General features: G+C 41.7%; 1 protein-coding gene across 1 annotated transcript in view; it reads left to right on the top strand.

The window, feature by feature from the left end:
* SAMD3 (sterile alpha motif domain containing 3) overlaps nucleotides 1-20317 on the top strand; it is a 31717-nt gene that overhangs the window by 374 nt on the left and 11026 nt on the right. The window contains exons 2-6 of the mRNA XM_088533862.1: nucleotides 542-731; nucleotides 4315-4425; nucleotides 10688-10873; nucleotides 11229-11313; nucleotides 15816-15983. Of these exons, the coding sequence (XP_088389988.1) occupies nucleotides 542-731; nucleotides 4315-4425; nucleotides 10688-10873; nucleotides 11229-11313; nucleotides 15816-15983 (740 nt within the window). The remainder of the gene's footprint in view (nucleotides 1-541; nucleotides 732-4314; nucleotides 4426-10687; nucleotides 10874-11228; nucleotides 11314-15815; nucleotides 15984-20317) is intronic.

Genomic DNA, 20317 nt, shown 5'->3' with positions numbered 1-20317 from the left:
GCTGAGGAGAAAATTAAGCCTGTTTGTGGAAAGGTGCACTTTCTAGAAACAGAACTGGCAGTTTAACAGGCTCTGACTGGGCCTATTTTATGTTGTATCCATCCTTTGAAATAATGCAAGTGTAGTATGTAAGTGTTTTCTGTCTGAATATGTAAACACTTCACAAAAAAAGGTACCTGAGAAACTCCTCCACGATCATGGTATGCTACGCATTCTCTTAAGAAGCTTGCTTTCCTTCCTTAGTAAAAGAGCCCTATGCTGTGGTCTAAGCAAAGTCTGGTTTAAAGCATTAAAATTGTCAGTTCATCACTTTTATGTGTTTCAGAGCTGTCATTTTGTTGCTGGAAGGAATCTGGCCAGTGACTGAAACTTCCTGCACTGGTTTAAAAAGGACAGTAGCTAAAACAAATGATTCATTTATTTATTATTTAACAGTCGAAGAACAATGGCAGTTGTTCTTCATCTTTTTACCTTTGACCTGTTCTGTATAACTATAAAGTTATTTTACTGTACTTTTAATCTTATCCCCTTCAATCTTTAGAAGAAGAAGTAAGTGGAGCAGCTCTTCTGGCTCTTAATGATCGTATGGTGCAGCAGCTGGTAAAGAAGATTGGGCACCAGGCAGTGTTAATGGACCTGATCAATAAATATCACCAACAAAAAAATGGTCTGCAGTCCCTTACCTGCTATTGTGGAACAGCTTCTCCAGAATTGGCAGGAGCAATCAGTGGGTGAGTCTATATGTCCATCTGAGTATAGCTTCTTATTAATACTTTAGAACTGGTGTTTACTAGCTTTACTGCTACAAGATGTGGCTGTTTTTACTCTTTGAGTGGTCTCTGACAATGTTAAATACTGCAAGATAATATCTGTACCTTGTATTGAACACAGCATCAATGTTTCTGTTAATTTGAACTACACTTCCAATTCTAGGACCTAATTTTAGTTTACATGAAGCATCATCAGGCATTCATCACTGTGGCTGAAATGTTCTGCATTTACTCTATTAAAGCTTTGAGATATTTATTTTTAAATGCTGTAACATCACAAACCCTGGAGTAAAATCATGATTTAGGTAGAGAGGATGTTTGTGGCACCAATATTGAAATATAATCTCCCAAAGGAAACTCTCTGAATCTGATCAAGGTATAAGCATATAATAATTATAGTGTGGGCTGCTCAACAAGGGACCAGATAGTTTTCTTAGAAAACAAATTCCACAGCGACTGTCTTTACTGAGCATGTTCCAGCTCTAGGTTGAGGTGCCTTTTTTTTTTTTCCTTCCTTCTCCTTCTGATCAATTATAAACTCTGCTGGATTTTGTTTTGGGCATCTTGGGTGAGAACAGAGGTCCTGGGCTCTTGCAGAGTTCTCTTCCAGCCCCAAGAAACCTAGAGATAGGCTGCAATGGATGCAAAATGCCAGTTTCTGCAGATTCAAAAAAAAAAAAAAAAAAAAAAAACTAAAAAAAAAAAAAAAAAAGGTCAAATGCTGGAAATCTCACATGTTAAGCATAACTTACCTTAAACTCTTTCCTTGACTAGTCTTTCTGCCTAAAATGTAGATACTTAAATTCTTCTGTTTACGGGGAATTTAGGTAAATAAGTTGCAGTTGTGAAACACATTCTGTGGCAAAGAACCGCATAAAAAAACTCCTAAGTATGTCTAAGAAATCTGTATAGTCACATACTCTAGGATGAGAAAAAATCAAGATATTGAATAGCTGGTTTCTCTACAGAATGAGGCAAAAACTCCCATGGTAAAAATAGTATTTGATCAAATAAGGCTATATCCAAATATGCAGCCAGCTGTAATTGTCATTTTTTTTTAACTGTGGAGTGCTTGTCCGAAAGTGGTTTTGTCTGTATAGTCCATCTTGAACAAAGAATAATTCCTTTTGTTTTGTGACTAGAGTAATGTGTGTGACACCTTTTTTGGAAGCAAGTTTGTTGGCTTTGTTTCATCGGTTGCATCTGACACAGAAGACCAGAGTATGTGACATAACCAAAAATTAGTAGATTCACAGTATGTGTTAAATGAGTTCACTTTCTAACAGTTCCTTACTGATGTTAGGTTGAATTGGGATCTTCGTTGCTTGAGCAAGTTCCCCACGCTGAGCTTTACTGCCAGCAGCATCTGGAGCTGCTTGTGTGGTTGCATGGCAAGCGCAAGGTGACTGTTAGCCTGAGCTGCCACAGTTCCTGCCTTCATCTGTGTGTTCCTAACCCTCCTCCTGCAGCACATGAATCACAGAATGGTTGAGGTTGGAAGGGACCTCTAGAGATCATCTAGTCCAAACCCTCAGCTCAAGTAGGGACACCTAGAGCACGTGGCACAGGGTGGCATCCAGGCGGGGAATCCAGCTGAAATCTCTCCTGCTTTGGCAGAATGGTTTTTCAGTCAGGTCAGCTCCCAAAACTAGCTCATAGTGAGTGAGTAGCAGTGCCAGGACGGAGGAGGGAGTTCTTGGCAAAGCGGCAGGGCAGGAAGCAGCGCTGTAGCAGCCTCCATGCAGATGAGCTGGAGCTGCTGAGGAGATTCCGGGCAGCTGTCAGCAGTATTTCTATTTCTTGCATGAATGCTACTCCCAGTGCTTGCTGGTGCTCTCCTGACTCCTCTTTATCTACCTCTTTTACCCTGTGGTCCTTAGGGTGTTTTCTAGCACTTTTCTGAATTATGCTTAGCTCACCTCTCTGCTAGAGGCAAAAATGAAAGTGTTGATCAGCCATAAAGTTTTGAGGGCAGTGCAGAAGTAACGGAATTGTGAAGGAGCACTAAATGTGACTTGTCTCCTGCAGTTTGGAGCAGGATGCGGAAATAGCATCTTGGGCCTGTCATGGGTAGGGTTGAAGTGTTCTGGGTCATGAAGTGGAACCTGTGTATGAGGAGCTCGTGTGAAGAAGTTAGCAAGTAAACACCAGGGTGGTTTCCACTTCGAAGTTTGGCTGCAGCTAGGAGCCACATAGGGAACTTACTGCATTTTTGTGCCGTAACTGGGCAGCTGGAGAAAGTGCACAGACAAAACTAAGAAGAAAGGGGAAACTGTCCTTATAAATATGGTAAACATCAGTGTCACCTGGAGTATCAGGCTTCCAGATTGAACATAGCTATGTGAGGAATGCTTTCAAAAGTGTCTTTGAGTTTAGAGATTCTGAGGTACAAAAAGGAAGGTGTAGCGTCTCCAGAAAGACTTGCCGGAGTCATGCGTTATGGGAGGCTCCGCTCTTCAGCTTGTGCTTATCCTTCCCTAAGCCTGAATTGTGAAAATGTTAAAAAAGGCTCTAGCAGCAGTGCTTGAAGGGCAAAATTCTGATGATGTCATCTCATTAAGAATATGTTTATGCTACTTCATAATACTTCATAAGTCAGAGGCAGGAGAATAATCTGTGAGTCTATTGGTAGAGTGAAGTGAAATCTGCCTGTCAATCAGCCTTGGCTGACATCTGCCTGTACCCAGTGTGTGAACACTGAGCAATGCCTGTACTCATGTTACTTGTTCCTCCGCCCTCAGGAAATGCAGCTTTCGTTTTGAATGGGCAAAACTATGAATTTAAAAATCCAGGGAAGAGCTAAGCCTATGGTATTGGAGCCCCTAGCATCTGACTGACCAAGTTGATAACTTGCTCTGCTTCTCATTGCCTGTAAAGTTTAAAAAACAAAGCAAACAAACAAAAAGTTGATGGCTGCTCTGAATTCTTGGCACCATTATAGTAGCCCCTGTCTCTGCTCTCTTACCCTCAATACAGTATAAAAATGTTGATGTCCTGTAACAGAAGGAAAAGAAGAAAGAACAGGAAAGTGAGGAAGGAGCACATGCAAAATCGGTGTACAGTGGAAAACAGTGTTTCGGAGTGGGATTCCTTGAACATCAGCAAAGTGGGTATCTGGGGATTTTTGGTGTGAGAGAGAGGTGAATTGGAGTTGAAAGAAATACAAGAAACAGAGATGAGAAGATACCAGGTAGCCTCCAGGAATCGTGTAGAGTGGCTGAAACACTGAGAAGTTCACTCAAAAGTGTAAAGTGGGCATAACCTCCATTTAAAGGGGGGAAAAAAAAAGGCTGCCATATTTATTTTCTTAGGTTTTGTAACTCTGTAGTGATTAAAATATGATTAAGTGATATTATTTACCCTTTTCCTTTGATCTTGTCTGACTCTGAAAAATTGATTCGAAACATTAACATCATGTAATGACTATTCAATATGTTATTTCTTTTACCTTTTCTATTTCAGCTACTGATATTTTTAGACTATAGAAATACCCGTTTTGTATAAGCTGCACAAAGCTTCCCAGTGAAAATCATTCTTTTTTCAGGATTACTGATAAACAGCTGTTCAGTTCTCCTGGTCCTGTGGAGCAGAAAAGGTGTCTGCCTTCAAGTGACCGTGAGGAAGGACTGATTGATCGAAGAGTATTAAAACAGAAGTGAGTTCCTAATGTGCTTTTGAAGTTTTGTTTGTATTTTGAAAAGGACATGATGATTCTTTTTCCTTTGTTGAGACTGAATAGATGCTTTGTGTTGCCAGAACTAATTTATTTCTGTCAAAAAAAGTGATCTGCTCTGTGCCTAAATGTTGGAAGCAAGCTGTAAATGCAGGTGTAGTTAAAGAACAGTGAGATCTGGAATGAGCTCACATTTAACCAAATCAGTGGACAGAGTCCCCGGGCCTCATTTGTTTCCTCCTGTAGAGGGCAAGGTGCAGGTTTGTCCTTGTGCTCATCACGTGAGCCCTGCCTTGCTTGTCTGATGGCTTCCCTGTTCTGAGAGAAGGGGAAACAGCTATGTGATATCCTTTAAGAAAAAGGTCAGAGAGAGAAAACTGTTTCAGAGCAGAGAAAAGGGCATAGTGAAACAGATAGTAATTTTTTTTCCCTAATAATGTTCTGCTATGATTTTCTTTTAGCGAAGAATAAAATAAAGCTCCCAGTACCCCCATTCCCATTAAAATGCACCTGCAATGATGGTCTCTAGCTTGTACTTCTAAGGGATGCTTGTTTTTAATTAATGTTGAGTAATTTGCCATGTGCTGTATAAAGAGTTTTAAGTGGGTTGTGCGAATCAGCATAACCCAGAATAGACTGGCTTTAGGAAATGTTCTCAGTAAATGCTCTTAGTACATACCTTTCAAGGCCCCATAATGGCCTGTTGAGGGAAAGGGACTGCAGATTCACCCTGGGGCAAAGAAGCAGAGAGGAGAAAATTTTCTGTAAATGCAAGTGCCCCTCCTCTGTGCAGCAGAGGTCATTTATGCTCCTAAAGACGTGAGCAAGTTTTATGAGGATTTATCCTTAAAGGTTGGATGAGAAGCTGGCCAATGTCTTTTCTCTGAAATAGCTGTAAACCTAACTGATTAAGATTGAAAATGGAGCAGCTCCTTTGCCACTCTTAATTGCTGCACTAGGTTATTTCTAGTGAAGTATTATATTTGGAGATGAATGGTGTTGTTTACAATTAGTGAGGACTTGGCCCACTGGTTAAAGCTGTCTTAAAGAGCTTAGGCTAGATTTTTTTCTTTCTTTCTTTTCTTATAAATGGGTATAAATATCCATTTATTGCATTTTTGGCAACGAATGGAAAGTTTGGTGTTATATATGCTTGAGGCGTTTATGTTGGCTATAGGCAGATTGCCAAGGACTGAACAAGATGTTTGTTTTAGGAATTTCATTATGGGAATAGAAAAAGTTACTTGGTCTCTTAATTGTAGGTAAGACTCGTATAAACACTTCTTAAGACAATTCTGATCAGTCAGTGGGGTTAGTTTAAATTTACAATCATACAGCTTCAGCTGTAACTGCAGCTTCAGTAACTCGTATAGTTTCTCTTGGAAGGAATTAATGGATACTTTTATGGATTATTTTAGCTGGCTCAGTTCCCAGTTGTTCTGTAAGTTATCTGTGCAGATAATCCTTAATAACCATTTTAAAAACGTGCTCTCCGGTGTTACTGAGTATTGCAGAGAGATCAGAGAAGATTGCTTAAACGCAAAATGTACATTAAGTGAATGTAGCAATTGTGTGGTTTTATTTTTTTATCATATTGGAAAAATCATCAAATTGCATTGTGTAACAAGCAGATGAGATTTTGATGTGTTAGCTCAATAGAATAATTTTTTACTCACAGCTGTGGAAGTAAAAGTGGCAATCTTTCTGTTAGTCTCCCAGAATAAAGGTTGATCTTGTAGCAGTGCTTTTCTGTGAAAACCATGACCCAGCATACAAAGGACACTTTAACACATTTCCCCAAGCCTGCTTTTTAATGTTGAAGTCCTAGCAGTTTCATTGCTCCTGACAGCCTTAAGTTTATCTTGTTGCTAAGACAGCAACTGTCATTACTAGTAAATACCTGATGCTGCTGTTAAAACCCCACCTTTTTATTGGGTTCTGTGTGCATTCTCTCAAGCTGTTTGTTTATCAGATGCCTGAATAACATACCCCCTCCTCAGTGTTTCCAAGATGTCACTCTATTCATTTTCCTTCAAAAATGGTGTCCTGCTACAGATTTATTTGTGCATTTATTCTTTCCATAAAAAATGTGTTCTTTAGTTTTTCACTGTCTGAATTCCTTGAGGTAACTTTTTCAGGGCAGTTTTACGTGCCCTAGCAGAACAGGAGACCTTCTCTTTGCTGTGAGGCTGGGTGATGCTGTGAGCGCTCACAGGGCCGGCTGTGGGTGGGTGTCTGCGAGTTGGGCCTTGACAGCATGGACAGGATAACGGTGCCGGAGCCAAAAACGGTTTGTGCTGATACCAGGAAGAGTGCCTTGCAATACTACTTTAAGATAAACTTGGTTCCAGTCTCCAAAGAGATTCAGCGGTGCTGGTGCCAGTTCAGTGCCACGGGAGCGCCTGGCTGCCGAGAGCTGGGGCAGGCAGGGACAGCACCGCGCCGATAGCCGGGGCGACCTTGTCAGATTTGGCCAGACCACAACCTGTGCAGCTGGGAGCGCTCAGAGCCTGCTCTGTAGCTAAGGCTTGTGTGTCTTAGTTCACCTCGTAATTCTGTTAATGATGCTTATAGAGCTGCTTCCTTTGCTTCACGACACCTGGGCATCAGCACTGTTGGTCTGGGTGGCACCACAGCTGTGTAAACTCTGCCTCCTTTTGGCCAAAGGCGAAATATCCCAAAGCACTCCTGCATTATATAGTAAGTTTTTAGTGTCGTCTGTTTGTTTTCCCCAGCTCAGCCCACCATGGCATCGTTTTGTGATTCTGTGCCTCAGTAAACATGCTGTGCGTGAACAGGGTCAGGCTGTGGTGGAGCCAAAGCAAGCTGGGGCCGTGCGAAAGGGAGCCGCGACTCGGTAGGTACGGGAGGAGAGGGCCCTCCGCAGGAGCCGAGCGATCAGGAGGTCCGTGGTTACCCCTGCTACTGAGGTGCCTCTTAGGATGCAGTTACATATGGCAGTAACAGAGACTGTCCTTCCTTTGCTTTGGTATTTGTCTGGCCTCTTGATGAGCCGACTCAGGGAACTAAGCGGTAAGAAGATTAAACCTAGAAGGACATTGAAGAGTTTTGTCACCGTGGCTCCTCAGAGTAACCTGTTGCAGGAATAGAGGATTTGCAGGACCACTCACAGACTGTCCTGGGACTCGGCTGTTCAGAAGCAGCCATTTGATTGTTTTAGCAGCAGTATCAGGTATCCCTCTTGCAGGAAGAAGGGGTTTGGTAATCTGCCTTCTGGACTCTTAATCTCCTCTGTGCTCTAGGTTAGAGGACAGGAGAGGGATGAACAGAAGAAGACTATATTTGTTTGCACCAAAACTTTAATACTGTTCTCCATAAGCAAGGAAAGTCTTGACTAAATGCATATGTTGTGGTGAATGTACAGTTTAACTGAACCGTTCTCTTAGTTGAAGTTTGCACATGAGCATTTCTGGAGAAAAAGTTCAGCATAGAGCTGTCTCTTTTCAAGCACACTTATATTTCGTTCTAAAATATTATTGCACACATTTATCATTACCACCCAACGGTGATGATTTCAACAAAACCTAGTAAAACATTTGATCTTCATGGAGATTAATGGAATTTTCAGATCTTGTTTGGATACTGAGGGAAACACTTTCTCTATTGGATAAGGTTAAAGAGACACTCGAAAGAGTGAAATGGAATTTGGAGTACTGTGGTGTACCATCAAATATGAAGGGACTGATGGAGGATAATTTTCATTTTAGTCAGCCATAAGAAAAAAATATTTTCTTCAAATGGCTATGCCTGTTTACAACCTTAACTTACAGCTGAGGTGGTAGAAGGAAACTGTGGAGTGTCCTGTAAGTCTTAAGATTTGTCGAAACTGAACCCACCAAGCCTTTCCGCTTTTCCAGGTAGCAATTCTGCTTCAGTGGTATTAGCAAGAATAGCAATTTCTGCTGTTGTGCTACAAATTATTGTATGTTTTGAACTAGTGTCCATTTTCAAGCTAGTTAAGGGATACCTTATTGAAAATGACATGTGGTAATTAGAAGCCTATCTACTGCATCAGTTCAATCAGTAAAGGCAGTAAGAGCAGAGGATTCAAACTTGTATTGCACAGCTGCTTATTGATACTATATTGAAGATCTTCATTTCATTTGTATAGAAGGGATTTGCAAGTGATTTCAGAATCTATCTTTCCCTCTTCTGTATTAATTTACCATCCAAAAAGCACATGAGAATTCATCTGTATGTATATGCCTGTGTTTAGTATATTTTTTTCCTTTTTCTGAGGCTGCTAAACATTATTAGAAGCTTATTGCAGTATACATCTACTATTAACCATCTCCATCATATAAAATATGAGTTTGGAGAGACACCATCCTTGACTTTTTTATACCTGTTTAGCATGGGGAAACAGCTGTGAGTGCTGCTACTACTCTTAATATATATGGGAATTGGGTGAGAATGCCTGGGGTTTTGTTTTGTTTTTAGCACTGCAGCACAATTTGCAGTAGTTGCTGGGCTTGACGCAGTTATACCGTGTTTTTTACTAGCTTGCAAGTTGTATACAAGACCCCGAGGTGATGTGGAAGGCTTAACCAGGTCACCAAGGTTAGCAGGTACAGGCTGATCTGACAAAGAAGAAATTGAGACTCTAACTATAGTCATATGGGTCCCAAAGGAGCTGTCTGCAAGATATATAATAGTCTTTGTAGTGGTGTAAACCAAGCTATAACAAATGTTCTTTTCTCATTGGTTTTGCAATGAATTTTTCCAGCCTTAAGATTCTGGCTACCATGTTTTGCTTTGTTTTCTTTACACCTTTATCTAAAATAGGTAAGATACCTCTCCAAGAGGATCTTGCTAAAGCCATATAAACCTCTTCATTTTTATACCTGGATTTTGATTCTAGTTTGCTGTAGAGAGCTTTGGGAGTGCAAACTTGTGTGCAGTCTGGCAGCGTTTCCGTCTGTAGCCTTTGTAGACTCCAAGGTGAGTTTGGCTTAGAGGGGACTCTGGAGCTTGTCCAGTCGAATCACATCTCTGTGGGATCTCCCCTCTGCCAACAGGGCACTTGCCCTAGTTGCTGACACTTACAGGGTGTATGTCTGAAGTTAACTTATAGGTTATTAACTTAATATCCTCAGTTGGTATCCTCAGAGTTATTGGAGAGAAATGGACTTCGTTGTCTGGTCTAATTTAGGTGTCTCTGGCTGTTAAGGCCTAGCATCCTTCAATAGTGCTTGTGTCTCCTCGGTGAATGTAAAGGCAGGCCAGATGACTATTGCAGATATAGGTATCTGTGAATCTATACAGCATAAAGGCCTGCCTTTGTCATCTAAAATTGTGTTGTAAGTGTTGTAATAAAAAATCACCTTTAAAAAAGCTACCTATCATTTCTAAATTGCTCTCTGCATTTCACATCAAATGCGGGTTGCAGTGAGACCCTCTGCACAGCAGGACGCCTGCTTGGCATCTTCCGAGCATCTGCGTTGGCGTCTCTGTCCGAAAATTCCTCCTCACGCCCAGATTTCCCTTGGCGGAGCCCCAGGAGCCGCTGCACCCGTTCGGTGCCTCCTGCTCCTTGCAGTTCAGCTCTCCCTTTGCGTTGCGCTTCTCGAGGGCGAGTGTTTGGCTGCTCCTCGGGAGGGAAGGCCCTTTGGGTGGTTAGCGGTGGTTTCCTGGGGTGGTTTTCCCTCCGGCCGGTGCCACGCCGGTAGATCTTGCTGATGGCTCCTCTTGGGCCTGGAGCTCTCAGCACTTAGAGGCTCCTTCTGCTTTGTTTCCAGCCATTGTGCTCGTTAACTGCCTCCTGCTTTTGCCATGTGTTACATGCCCTTGGGGGGGATAGTCTTACACTAATGTCTTGTATAATATTTTATTATGTAAGCTGTTAAGCTTGCTATCTGCTAGTAAATTAGCAGAACCCCTAGGAAACACATTACAAAAAAGAAGACAATTGTTTTGCAATGATAGCAAGTCCCCCATGGCTTCCTCTGTTATGTTCTCTGTTTTCACCTAGTGACCACCTTTTAGCACCTTGTAAAGTCCACTGATTATAGCATTTCACTTGTGACATCTGTTTTTAACCTCATGTTTCCTGTTTGCAACCTTTGTGATACTTTACGCTCAAACTGAGAGAGCAAGCCCCAAATTACCAGTAGCTTTCCCATATTTTTTCCCACATTTTTGCTTACATTTTTTTTTCATTCAGTCTTGACTTTGCATGCAAGCAAGATGTGATCACCGATTGTGTAATCCTTTTCTCTTACAGAAAAAATGTGAAATCATTTCTTGCAAGATATAAGACGTTACAGTGGACAAGTTCTTATGCTTTGCCAGACTTCCCTTATGATGTCAAGTGTATGTTAGCAGAAAAGAAAAGCCCCGATCACAGTATGAGAATAAGGATTATTGAATACTTGCAAGCAGACATGACAAAATACTTAAAAGGATCTCTGTAAGTAAACCGGGTTAGATTCATTTGTGAGGGTTATTCCAAATGGCTGCAGATTTTGGAGTTTATTTTGGAGATTTTTTTGTTCAAATAACTATGAAACCACATTCTCCCTAGGATGCTTGCTTAAGTAGAAGAGGCTAAAAGCCTGAAACCTGTTAAGTCAATAGGAAGACATGCAAACCTTGAAGCTGATCCCTTTGCTATTTGGAGCGGAATCAGTTGTCTTAGAAATATTTCTTAGATGCATGGTGTCAGTTTAGTGTATATCAATATAGACTCCCCAAAATTGCAGATATTGTCCAGAATATCAACTTTTTCTTTCTTTCTTTTTAAAATGCCCTTGTTGTTTGAACAGGTATCCAAACAGTCAACAGTATAACATCGTTGTCAATGCTTTGCTGCAGGCATACCCATTCCTTGATGAAGGTGGAAATGGCTTTGTAAGTATTATAAACAGTAACTTATCTTGAAGATTCCTGAAGTGTGTGGGTTTTTTTTTTCTTTTTTCTTTTTTTCTTCTTTTTCCCTTTAAATAAGTTGTCACAAGGAGTAACTTAGTTCAGTTAGTGTTAGCTTTTATATTCTGGCTTTATTCACTGCGAGCTTCACACTGAGAAGTCTGCCCAATCTCATTCTTATTTCCTTATATTAATTGAAGATTAGCCCCCCTCCTCAAAGTCACTGTGCTGTCATGCAGTCCCTTATGAAATGCCTTTGAAAGTCTTCCTGGTGGTTTGTTGGGTACAGTATTGCTGGCTTGATTTCACACCACCACACTCAGGGACACACTCCTCCCTGGATAAAGTCGAGTGAACATGATTGTTAGAAAGGGAGAAAGAAAAAGAAAGAAGTTTTCTGCGGTCTGTAGAGAACTGTTTGAGGTAGGAGTGAGTATTAACAAATGACTGGTGTTCTCACAGGGCATTCTGGTCTCTTCTGTGTTAGGTTTGCTATCTAGCTGTATCAGTTATGCCAGGAATCTAGGAGCTAATAAAAATACTACGGGAAAGATCTGGTTAGCATCTTGGTGGGAGCATAGGAAAAAGCAGTGGAAGGAACTGGCTCTTATTTGAACTGAATTTTTTTACTCCTGTGACGTAGAATGCATCTGTGGTCTTAGAGGGTTGTGTATCTGTGACTTCATGTCATGGCTTTGCCATTTGATGCTTTTAGTATCTTGTACGAGTTTGTGAGAGAGGGGATTGAGTTTCAACATATGCATCCTGTGGAAGTTACTACAGAAAGCAAATGATTGTGAGAAAAAAAAAAAAAAAAAAAGAGGAATAAGTTGTTTCTAAACAGAATTTCTTAATAATGTGCGGAAAATCTCGCTGTCAAGAACTGAAAGTCCAAAAAGGAGACAGAGGAGTCCTAAAACTTTATTCGGATAAAGGGAGAGTCCACCGGGCATATCCCTGTGGGGTCTCTCAAATTGCTGGGGGACGCAGCCCCCCTTTTATCCTAATTTCCCGACCGAGGGACACCCTCTCCTTTTCCCCATTGGCCAAGGTACTCAGAAGTTACAGCCTTCCCGGCCCGCCTACACCGAACTCCGGCCTCCCGCCATCTGTTCTCACCTGAGCTCACCAACTCCTTTGTCCCCCTTGCTGAAGAATGTGGGGCAATTGCCCTATTTCCCTCCTTTGTAAAGGCCCCCATCTCCTTGCAGATGGCTCTTTTTGTCCTTCTGGGCTCATGGCTCCACTCAGTCTCCCCTCCCCCTTTGTCCTGCTCTTCAGCCAAACTGTGGAGAAACCCCATCATTGATGAATACAGAAACTTGAGCATTCTGCTCAGTCTCATATTACCAGTCTCATATTCTTGCAAGTAGATGGAGTTTAATAAAGGTCTAGTGTTTTAAGATTTATTGGTAATTAGCTGGGTTTTGTTTGTTTGTTTTTTAAGGTCTCCAGTTTAATTTTACAGTAAGGAAAAATATGATTCTGTGTTATTGCTCCTTTTAAAAAGTATATCTAATGCAATACAGTCTGGGTGATAATGGTCCTAAACAAATAGGTTTAAAATAAGGTTACTAATAAGATGGGTATGTACTGAAAATTTTGCAATAGTCATTCTCGTTGCAGGAATTACAAAATAATTATATGAAAACCCAAATAGTAATAAAAAAATCAGTTCCTACTAAATGCAAAACTTTAATCAAAAACACTTGGAATGAAATGTATTTCTTCTTTTCCCCACCTCCCAAGACCATCTTATTAGCTTTTGGAAAGATGTGCTTTAGAGCTATTACTTTTCTCTTTTTTTTTTTTTCTTTCCCCCTTCCCGCCTTAGGATTTCCCTCTACTTGAAAAACAACATTCTGTAAAGTAGCATTCCCAAATTAACAAAAAAAAAGTCTGCTTAGCCATGGTATAGATTATTAGATTTTCTGGCCTATAATATAACCAATATAGTAGTTATGAGTACTTACAGAAAAACAGGTTTTATACACAGAGCAAAGGTCATAAGTGGAGGTTAGGTATCGAAGAGACGTCATATACTTGAAACATACTGAACTTTTGATAAGAAATGTTTACATTGGTCCTTATTTTCATTCATGATATTTCATTGGTAGGTGAAGTATTTTTCAAAGCGCTTTTAATGTAAAGGTACTCTAGAAAGAAAGCGGTGCCATGGAAAATCAGTGCAGTGCAGAACCAGTGAATAACAAACACTGGATAGCGTTGAGAATCTAGTGAGGAAATGAAAACAGATCTAGCTAAAGTCACAGTAACAGCTGATATAGGTAAGTCTGGAGCTGTGAGTTCTAACTTTATTGTTGGCTACCTGGAACATTTTCTTTGTCTAATCCAAAAGTAAATCTTCATGCGTATTTGAAATATTCGTATATTAAAGTTATCAATTATTTTCTGTGTGTGTGTGAGGATACAAGTGCACTTAAAATCTGTTTAGAAATTTAAAATCTTGAAAAATTTAATACGAGAAGGGTAGACTCTGTGTCTCTCTTCCTAGATGGATATTTGTTAAATGGCCTTTGACTCTCTAAGCTGGTGTCTGTACGAGCAGCCGCTCTCGCCTGCAGCCAGACCCGAAGGAGCAGTGCGGGCGGGAGGCCGGTCCGGCTCCCTCCTCGTGCCCACGGCAGCCAGTGGCCAGTGGCAAGGGAATTCTGTGACTGCATTGCCTGCTTCGCAAGGGTTGCAACCATCTGCAAACAGTCACCGGCCTTGTTTCATTTCAGCTAGCATGGAGAAAACTGTACAACTTGGAGAAGCTGTTTTGTGAGGAAGGGAAACAGAAGGGTCTGGCAGGTTCCTGCTCCTCAGTGAGCCCTTTGTAGAGCTCAGTGCTACCGCGCAGCGTTCGTGCCGGGAGAGCCAGAGCTCCGCTGCCAACGTTCTTGATTATGTAACTATTGCATTCAAAATGATTATTCTCTAGTAAACTACAGCTTTTAATCTCCCTGTAATCCTTTCCCTCTTATGTCAGATACACATGCACTAATCCTTACCCTCCCCTCGCAAGCGTGATAGAACTATTTAACTTTATTGTCTATGAATACTTTATCTGCTCAAAAATGGCAATGAAATCTTTGCTAGCGTCCTTTCAGAAGATGCATTACTTCCTAAAGAAGCCAGATAAATGTATGCTTTTCTGTACGTGAGAAGGCACTTGGATAAGCCAAGGAGAATCCTATTACAGAAATAAATTTCGTTAAAACTCTTAATTTGTATGAGGACAGAAGGATGAAACAGCTAAATGTTTTTGAACTTTGAGAGATATTTATAGCTCTGCATAACTGTCAGCATATTCTTTCATGTGGAAGAACAAAATGAAATGTCTCCTAGGCAAACAAATAAAGTTTTCAAAAGGGGAAAAAAAGCATACAAAGCCCAACTAAAAGAATATTAAAATGTTAGCTGTAAATGGGCTCATCATGTTTTGCAACACTTTAACATTTGTTGAGTATTTCAGAGAAATGTTTAGCTAAGTTGTTGTTGGTTTTTAAAAAAAAAAAAATGTAAAATTGCTTTCAACTGTAACTGCTTTCAAGAATAGAGATGTTCCATATATATATATATATATTATGTATTTTTTCTGGGCATATATTGCTGGCATATTTGCACCAAAATATAAATACTTCGGGTCAGAATTTTAAAGATATTTAGGGACCTGATGGTTCCCACGGGTGTCAGGTGGGATTTTCAAAATATGTTGTCACTTGAGAGCTTCTGCTAACACTGCTAGGCCTCTCTGGTGCTAGCACTCGAGTCGAGGCCATGTGGTGATAACAGTCACTGCATCCACTTGTAGCATACAACTGCCTTTAATTTGCAATTTACACTCCTTAAGGAGTCTCATAAATACTAGAAGCTACTTAACGGATTCTCTTAATTCAGCAGCTTTAACGTCAGTTTATTAGAACACTTGATCTAGTGTAACTGCAGGCTCCTCCCAGGAGGGAGAGTCCCCTGTGTTACATCTGGTACCTGAACAGTGTCCCAACGGTTGGATTCCCTCCCCGATGGAGGGGAAGAGCAGTCCGCTAAAGCCCCGCTGGTTTTCTGTGGCACCAGGGAGCTGCTCTGATTCACTGTGTAGCTGCATGCCGCAGTGCCACAAAGGCAGTGCCCAAAGCTAAGGGTGGAGGGAAGGAAAGGAAGCAGCAGTCTGGCAGGTGGCCCTGCTTAGGCTGGTTACATCTAACGGTTACATTTAATTACCTTAGTCCCTACTTAACTGTGCAGGTGCCACTAGTCCCTCTCTTTAGCAGCCACAGAATGAGGTAACCACGGGTGCTCATTTCCATCTTACTGAAGCCCCCGGGGAGCTGGTGCCGTCAAAAAGGCTGTTTCCCACCCGGTGGATAAACAGCTCTCTCTGAAGTAGCGGAGATGAAAGGAACCGACCTGCCATAGGAGTGGGGCAGGGCTTGGAAGGCACCTGCTAATGACAGTTTTCTTTTTTTTCCCCCATGCAGTTGCTGTGGAAACGAGCTCTTAAAGATCGCTTCAAATACGTCCGGAGACCCATCGAAGATGATGAGCAAGTTCTGAGAAACAAATGCAAATTTGGCCACAGGCGGGGACAGAGCAGGAAGTCTGTGTGTGCTGAAAACAAACCCCTTGACGTCCAGCTACGGATAGAGGTCAGATTTCTGGTGTCTGTTGGAGTTCCAGGTCTTCCAGTTCGGCTACTGGCAGTAAATCATGATGCAGTGAAGGGGATGCTGAAGTGGTCTAATCCCACTTAACCTTAAAGGTTCAGGAAACCTTTAGAAGAAAAGGGAAGGAAAGTGGTCAGGCCCCAGATTTTTTCCCTTTTGGATAGTCAAATTGTCAACAAGGAAACTAATCCAGATAATGTGTCACTTTAAACATTGGTTGTCATTTATTCTTGTTGCCAAAGGGTCATAAATTCTGGGGTTTTTTTGTTTGTTTTTAAGACACACCTCCAATTAGAATGAAAATAGAGAACTACATCTAAGGGATAAAAACCTCTGAAGAAATACAACTCAGTCACATCTCAACTGGTAAAAATAGCCATATCCTACTGTCAGAATGCTTTTGAGGTATATAAAAGCAGTTAGCTTTGATGCGTGTTATGCAGCAAGTGTATCTGTGGGTATTTTCCCTTAGCTAGAGAACTCAGAAGAGCTATTACTATCCAAAGAATGTTTTGAAACATAGTAATTTATACATTTTCATAAATGCATTGAGGTTTCAGTTATGCTTTACTAATTCTCCATCTACTTGTTTTAGTGCTGCAATTAAAATATGGTACCATTTAAGCATTTTAAGACTATCGTATTTAGCTATGTAGCTATGTATTTGATGTCGTGTTTTCATTCCTCTAAGTGCTTACAAAATATTTCCATTTTTAAGGAAGCCAAAGTGCATTTCTCTCTAATGCATCATTTCTGTCATACTCTTGTGTTTGCAGGTAACTAGTTTTATATCAAAAAAGCATATGGTCTTTCAAAAGCTTCACCAAATTCTGTTTATCCCGTTGTTATTAATGTGTACAGGAGTTCCCTCTTTTTTTTTCTGCTTTAATTAAAAGGTTTATGAAACATATCATGAAGAAATGTTCAATTTCTTCAAAGGAAGAAAGGAAAAACCTTTTCCTACACAGTAGGTGCAAATGTACCACAGTGTGTGTCTGCACTCTAAATCAGGAATTTCCATTCCTTTTACTACATTGCCAAGGCCATTGCCAGACATCTCTTGCTCATTGAAGAAATAGAAAAAGGAAGTCCTAAGCATTTCCTGCTGGCCTGAATGATATGAGTATGGGTTAAGCTGGAAAGAGGTGGGGAAATGCAGATATCTCCCCTGAGCAAATTTGACCAATGACTCTTGTGTGAGCTAGAAGCCTGCTCAACAGGATTATTTAAGGTAAAGGTTGAGAAATTAAATCCAAGTTAAGGAGACCCTTAAAGAATCAGTCAAGGACTCTTTCGTATTTCCACACAGGAAGAGAGATTCTGCCTTGGACAGGCACCCATGGAACACCAAAAGGGCATTACATGCCAGAGCCAAGTGGCAAGCAGTGCAGACCAACGAACCCATCTCTTCCAAAGAGGGGACCTGCTTGCCAAACGCTTGTCTGTGTTGAGGTCTAGTTTCTAAACAGTTGCAATTTACTTGACACATGCTTTGTGCCAGTGTAATCTTGAATTGTTAATGTTATGGGGACTTGCATGATTTAAAATATATATATATTTATTTATTTTTACTTACAGGAAATACCTCACTAGTGTAGCTATAGGAGGATCCTCCTCAGACATTTCCCACAGTCAGGCAAATATACTGGATCTGCAGTAATCCAGAACAGAGCACTTTCAATGATGATAATCTTGATGTGCTGCACATGGAAGAGGTGTTTATTTTCAGTGTAATCACCCCCTCTCACAGAAAACAAGAAATGCGAACCAGTCTCTGCTCTGCAGCCATGGCATGGTTATTGCCAAGGTTGCCATCCAGTGATTAATTTCCTGGTTTCTTTTTTAGAATCGAAAAGTTGTGATAAAACCCTTCCTCAGCCCTAAGGAATTGTTGGACTTGGAGCCCCTCAGGCTGCTAGAGAAACCTGTTGTCTCCTGCCAGTTGTTACAGGAGAAACCCTAGACTAGGAGGATCATGTGGGAGGAAGAGAGGAGAAATGGAATGATGGGGGCACTCTTCATAGGCACGTGTAGTCAGAGGGTTATCAAAAGGCAGTGAAGGAGAGGGAAATACAGTGAGAACTGAGAAGTGGCCTCCGGAGGAGGTGACTAAAGAGCAGTGTCCCTTTAAAAGCTGCAAAGTTTGGGATTTTCAGTCTTGAACTGAAAATTGAAGATTACTCACAGCTGGATTTTGTTTGTTTTTCCCTGTTACAAGTTCAGAATCTTGGATGTAGTGGGCAGATGCACCAAGGATGTGATGGGTGATTCAACTAGGCTAACAGTGCTGTCCATGGAAAGGGTAATTTCATGATCAATTGTTAGCTGAAAATAGACACTTCCTCACTTCCAGAGATGGTTTGGGATACCCTTTGACATCTCAGATGTCACCAAATATATCTACCTGTGCAACTGTATCAAGCTGTTTCCATCTATCCTGGTTACTGTATTTAAAAAAAAAAAAAAAAAAGAAAGAAAGAAATGTCAGCAGAGGGACTGTCTAAGGCTGTCTTAAGTTATGTGAGTTTTAAGTGGGTGTAACAGGCTAGAAGAGCCACAGTAGTTCATGATCTTAAACAGAAAGATGGAAGGTGAGCGCAGTCCCTCTTTTAATGCCTCCAATATCTTAAATCCTATGACAGCCAGTTTGTGAGGTCGTCAGAGCTTCTCTGAAACAGGTAAATGTGGAGTTAGGTGTGAAAAGGAGGAACAGGCTCTGACAAGATTCTGCTTAAGATAGCAGTAGATATTTGCAAGTGCTGCTTCTGGTGCTTGGACCAACTTTACCACCCCTGTGCTGCATGAGGCTGCTCTAGCCCAACACTGGAGTTTCACTTTGACTGATGAGACTCTAGGATAGACCCTGCCTGAAAGGAAACGGAGGGGTGTCCTGGCTTGAACAGTCAAGAAGAGGAGGGCTGTAGGAGTCGCCGTGATGGACCTCCTGAGCTTGATCAACAGCCCCAGGAAGGTCACCCTGGATGGCCGGAGGTAGAGGCAGAATCAACAGTGAGGCCCGAGAGACTCGCGCAAGGTGGCCGATCCAGAGCAGGGGTTTCTCTGCGCTTGGTCAAAGAGTCTGGGCAAGCTAGTGCTGTGGCCAGGCTGGAAACAAGCTGTGAGTCTGCTCGGGCTTGTGGAGGTGGTCGCAGCGCTGAGTGGGAGGAGGCAAATGGTGATGGGAAAAACTGCTGGTTTTTGGTGTTTCAAACATGTCTGCCCTGTCATGAAGGAATCGGGACTCAACGGTGTCCAGCGTGTGAGCTGGAGCTTCTTTTACCTCAGCAGAGCTTGAGGTTCGAAGCCCTTGCAAATGAGGTGCTTCCTAGGGATATGCCCTTCTTAAAGGTAATAAAGACAACTACTGTGATCTTATTTAATGTACAGGTATTAGAAACGTTAGGTTTCAGAAAAGACAGAAGAAAATGGAGTTGGGAAGGGGATAGGTGGGGAAAGAGTGCATCAAGAAGGGAAGGGAAGAAGGAAACCAAATGTCCATAAAAATCTCCATGTATCAACTTCTTAGACATGAGGTACAGAAACTGCTGGCTCAGCCGTGTGGTTGAGGGTACAGCATGAGCACCCATCTGTTCTGTGCGTGCTGTGCACAGAGGAAACAGGAGCAAGATCCCCCTGTCCTCTAATGCAGTGGAGGTTAAACGTCCCCAGGTAGAGGCCTTGGGCGTGGGCACAGCCAGAAGGGGCCTCCCCACAAATGGGAAGTCCACAGTGTTTCTGCACAGTCGGTTCCAGGGTCTGACCGCCCTCACTGTCAGAAAGGCTTTTTCTTACGTTCAGGTGGAATTTCCTGCGAATCAGTTTCTGCTGCTTGCCCTGTCACCGGGCGCCCCTGAAGGGAGTCTGGGCCTGTCAGCTCTTTGGTCTCCCCTCAGGTGTTTGTACACGTGGATAAGAAACCCCAGAGCCTGCCTGCCCTAGTGTTCTGCCTTAGCCAGTATTTTAAAATGCTCTTAGAATCAACCCAATATCTGCACAGACAAATCTCTGATGTACATGTTACACTTCACATACTTATGCCTGTCAAATGAAGTATTTTTGTTGTTCTGCATGTTAATATAAGGGGAGAAGTATGGCTTGTCCTTTGATAGAGAAGAACAGGTTTCACCCATCTTGCTTATGCTGTCAGTTTTGTAGTTTGCAGATTAGGAAGCAGTTGTGGTCAGAAATAAATTGACTCATGTGGCTTTGAAAGCTTGCGATTAGCACTGACATGCAAGCCTAGCTCTGCAAGTACCACCTGGCTCGAGAGGAATTATTTGTGATTAAAGAGCCTGCTTTAGTTAAGTGTCTCATGT

The sequence above is a fragment of the Tinamus guttatus genome, unplaced genomic scaffold (genome assembly GCF_059628265.1).
Source record: "Tinamus guttatus ecotype Peru unplaced genomic scaffold, ASM5962826v1 Tinamus_guttatus_pri_ptg000525l, whole genome shotgun sequence".
Classification (NCBI taxonomy): Eukaryota; Metazoa; Chordata; class Aves; order Tinamiformes; family Tinamidae; genus Tinamus; species Tinamus guttatus.
The sequence above is the reverse complement of the archived record's forward strand: the minus strand, read 5'-3'. Positions and strand labels throughout refer to the sequence as shown.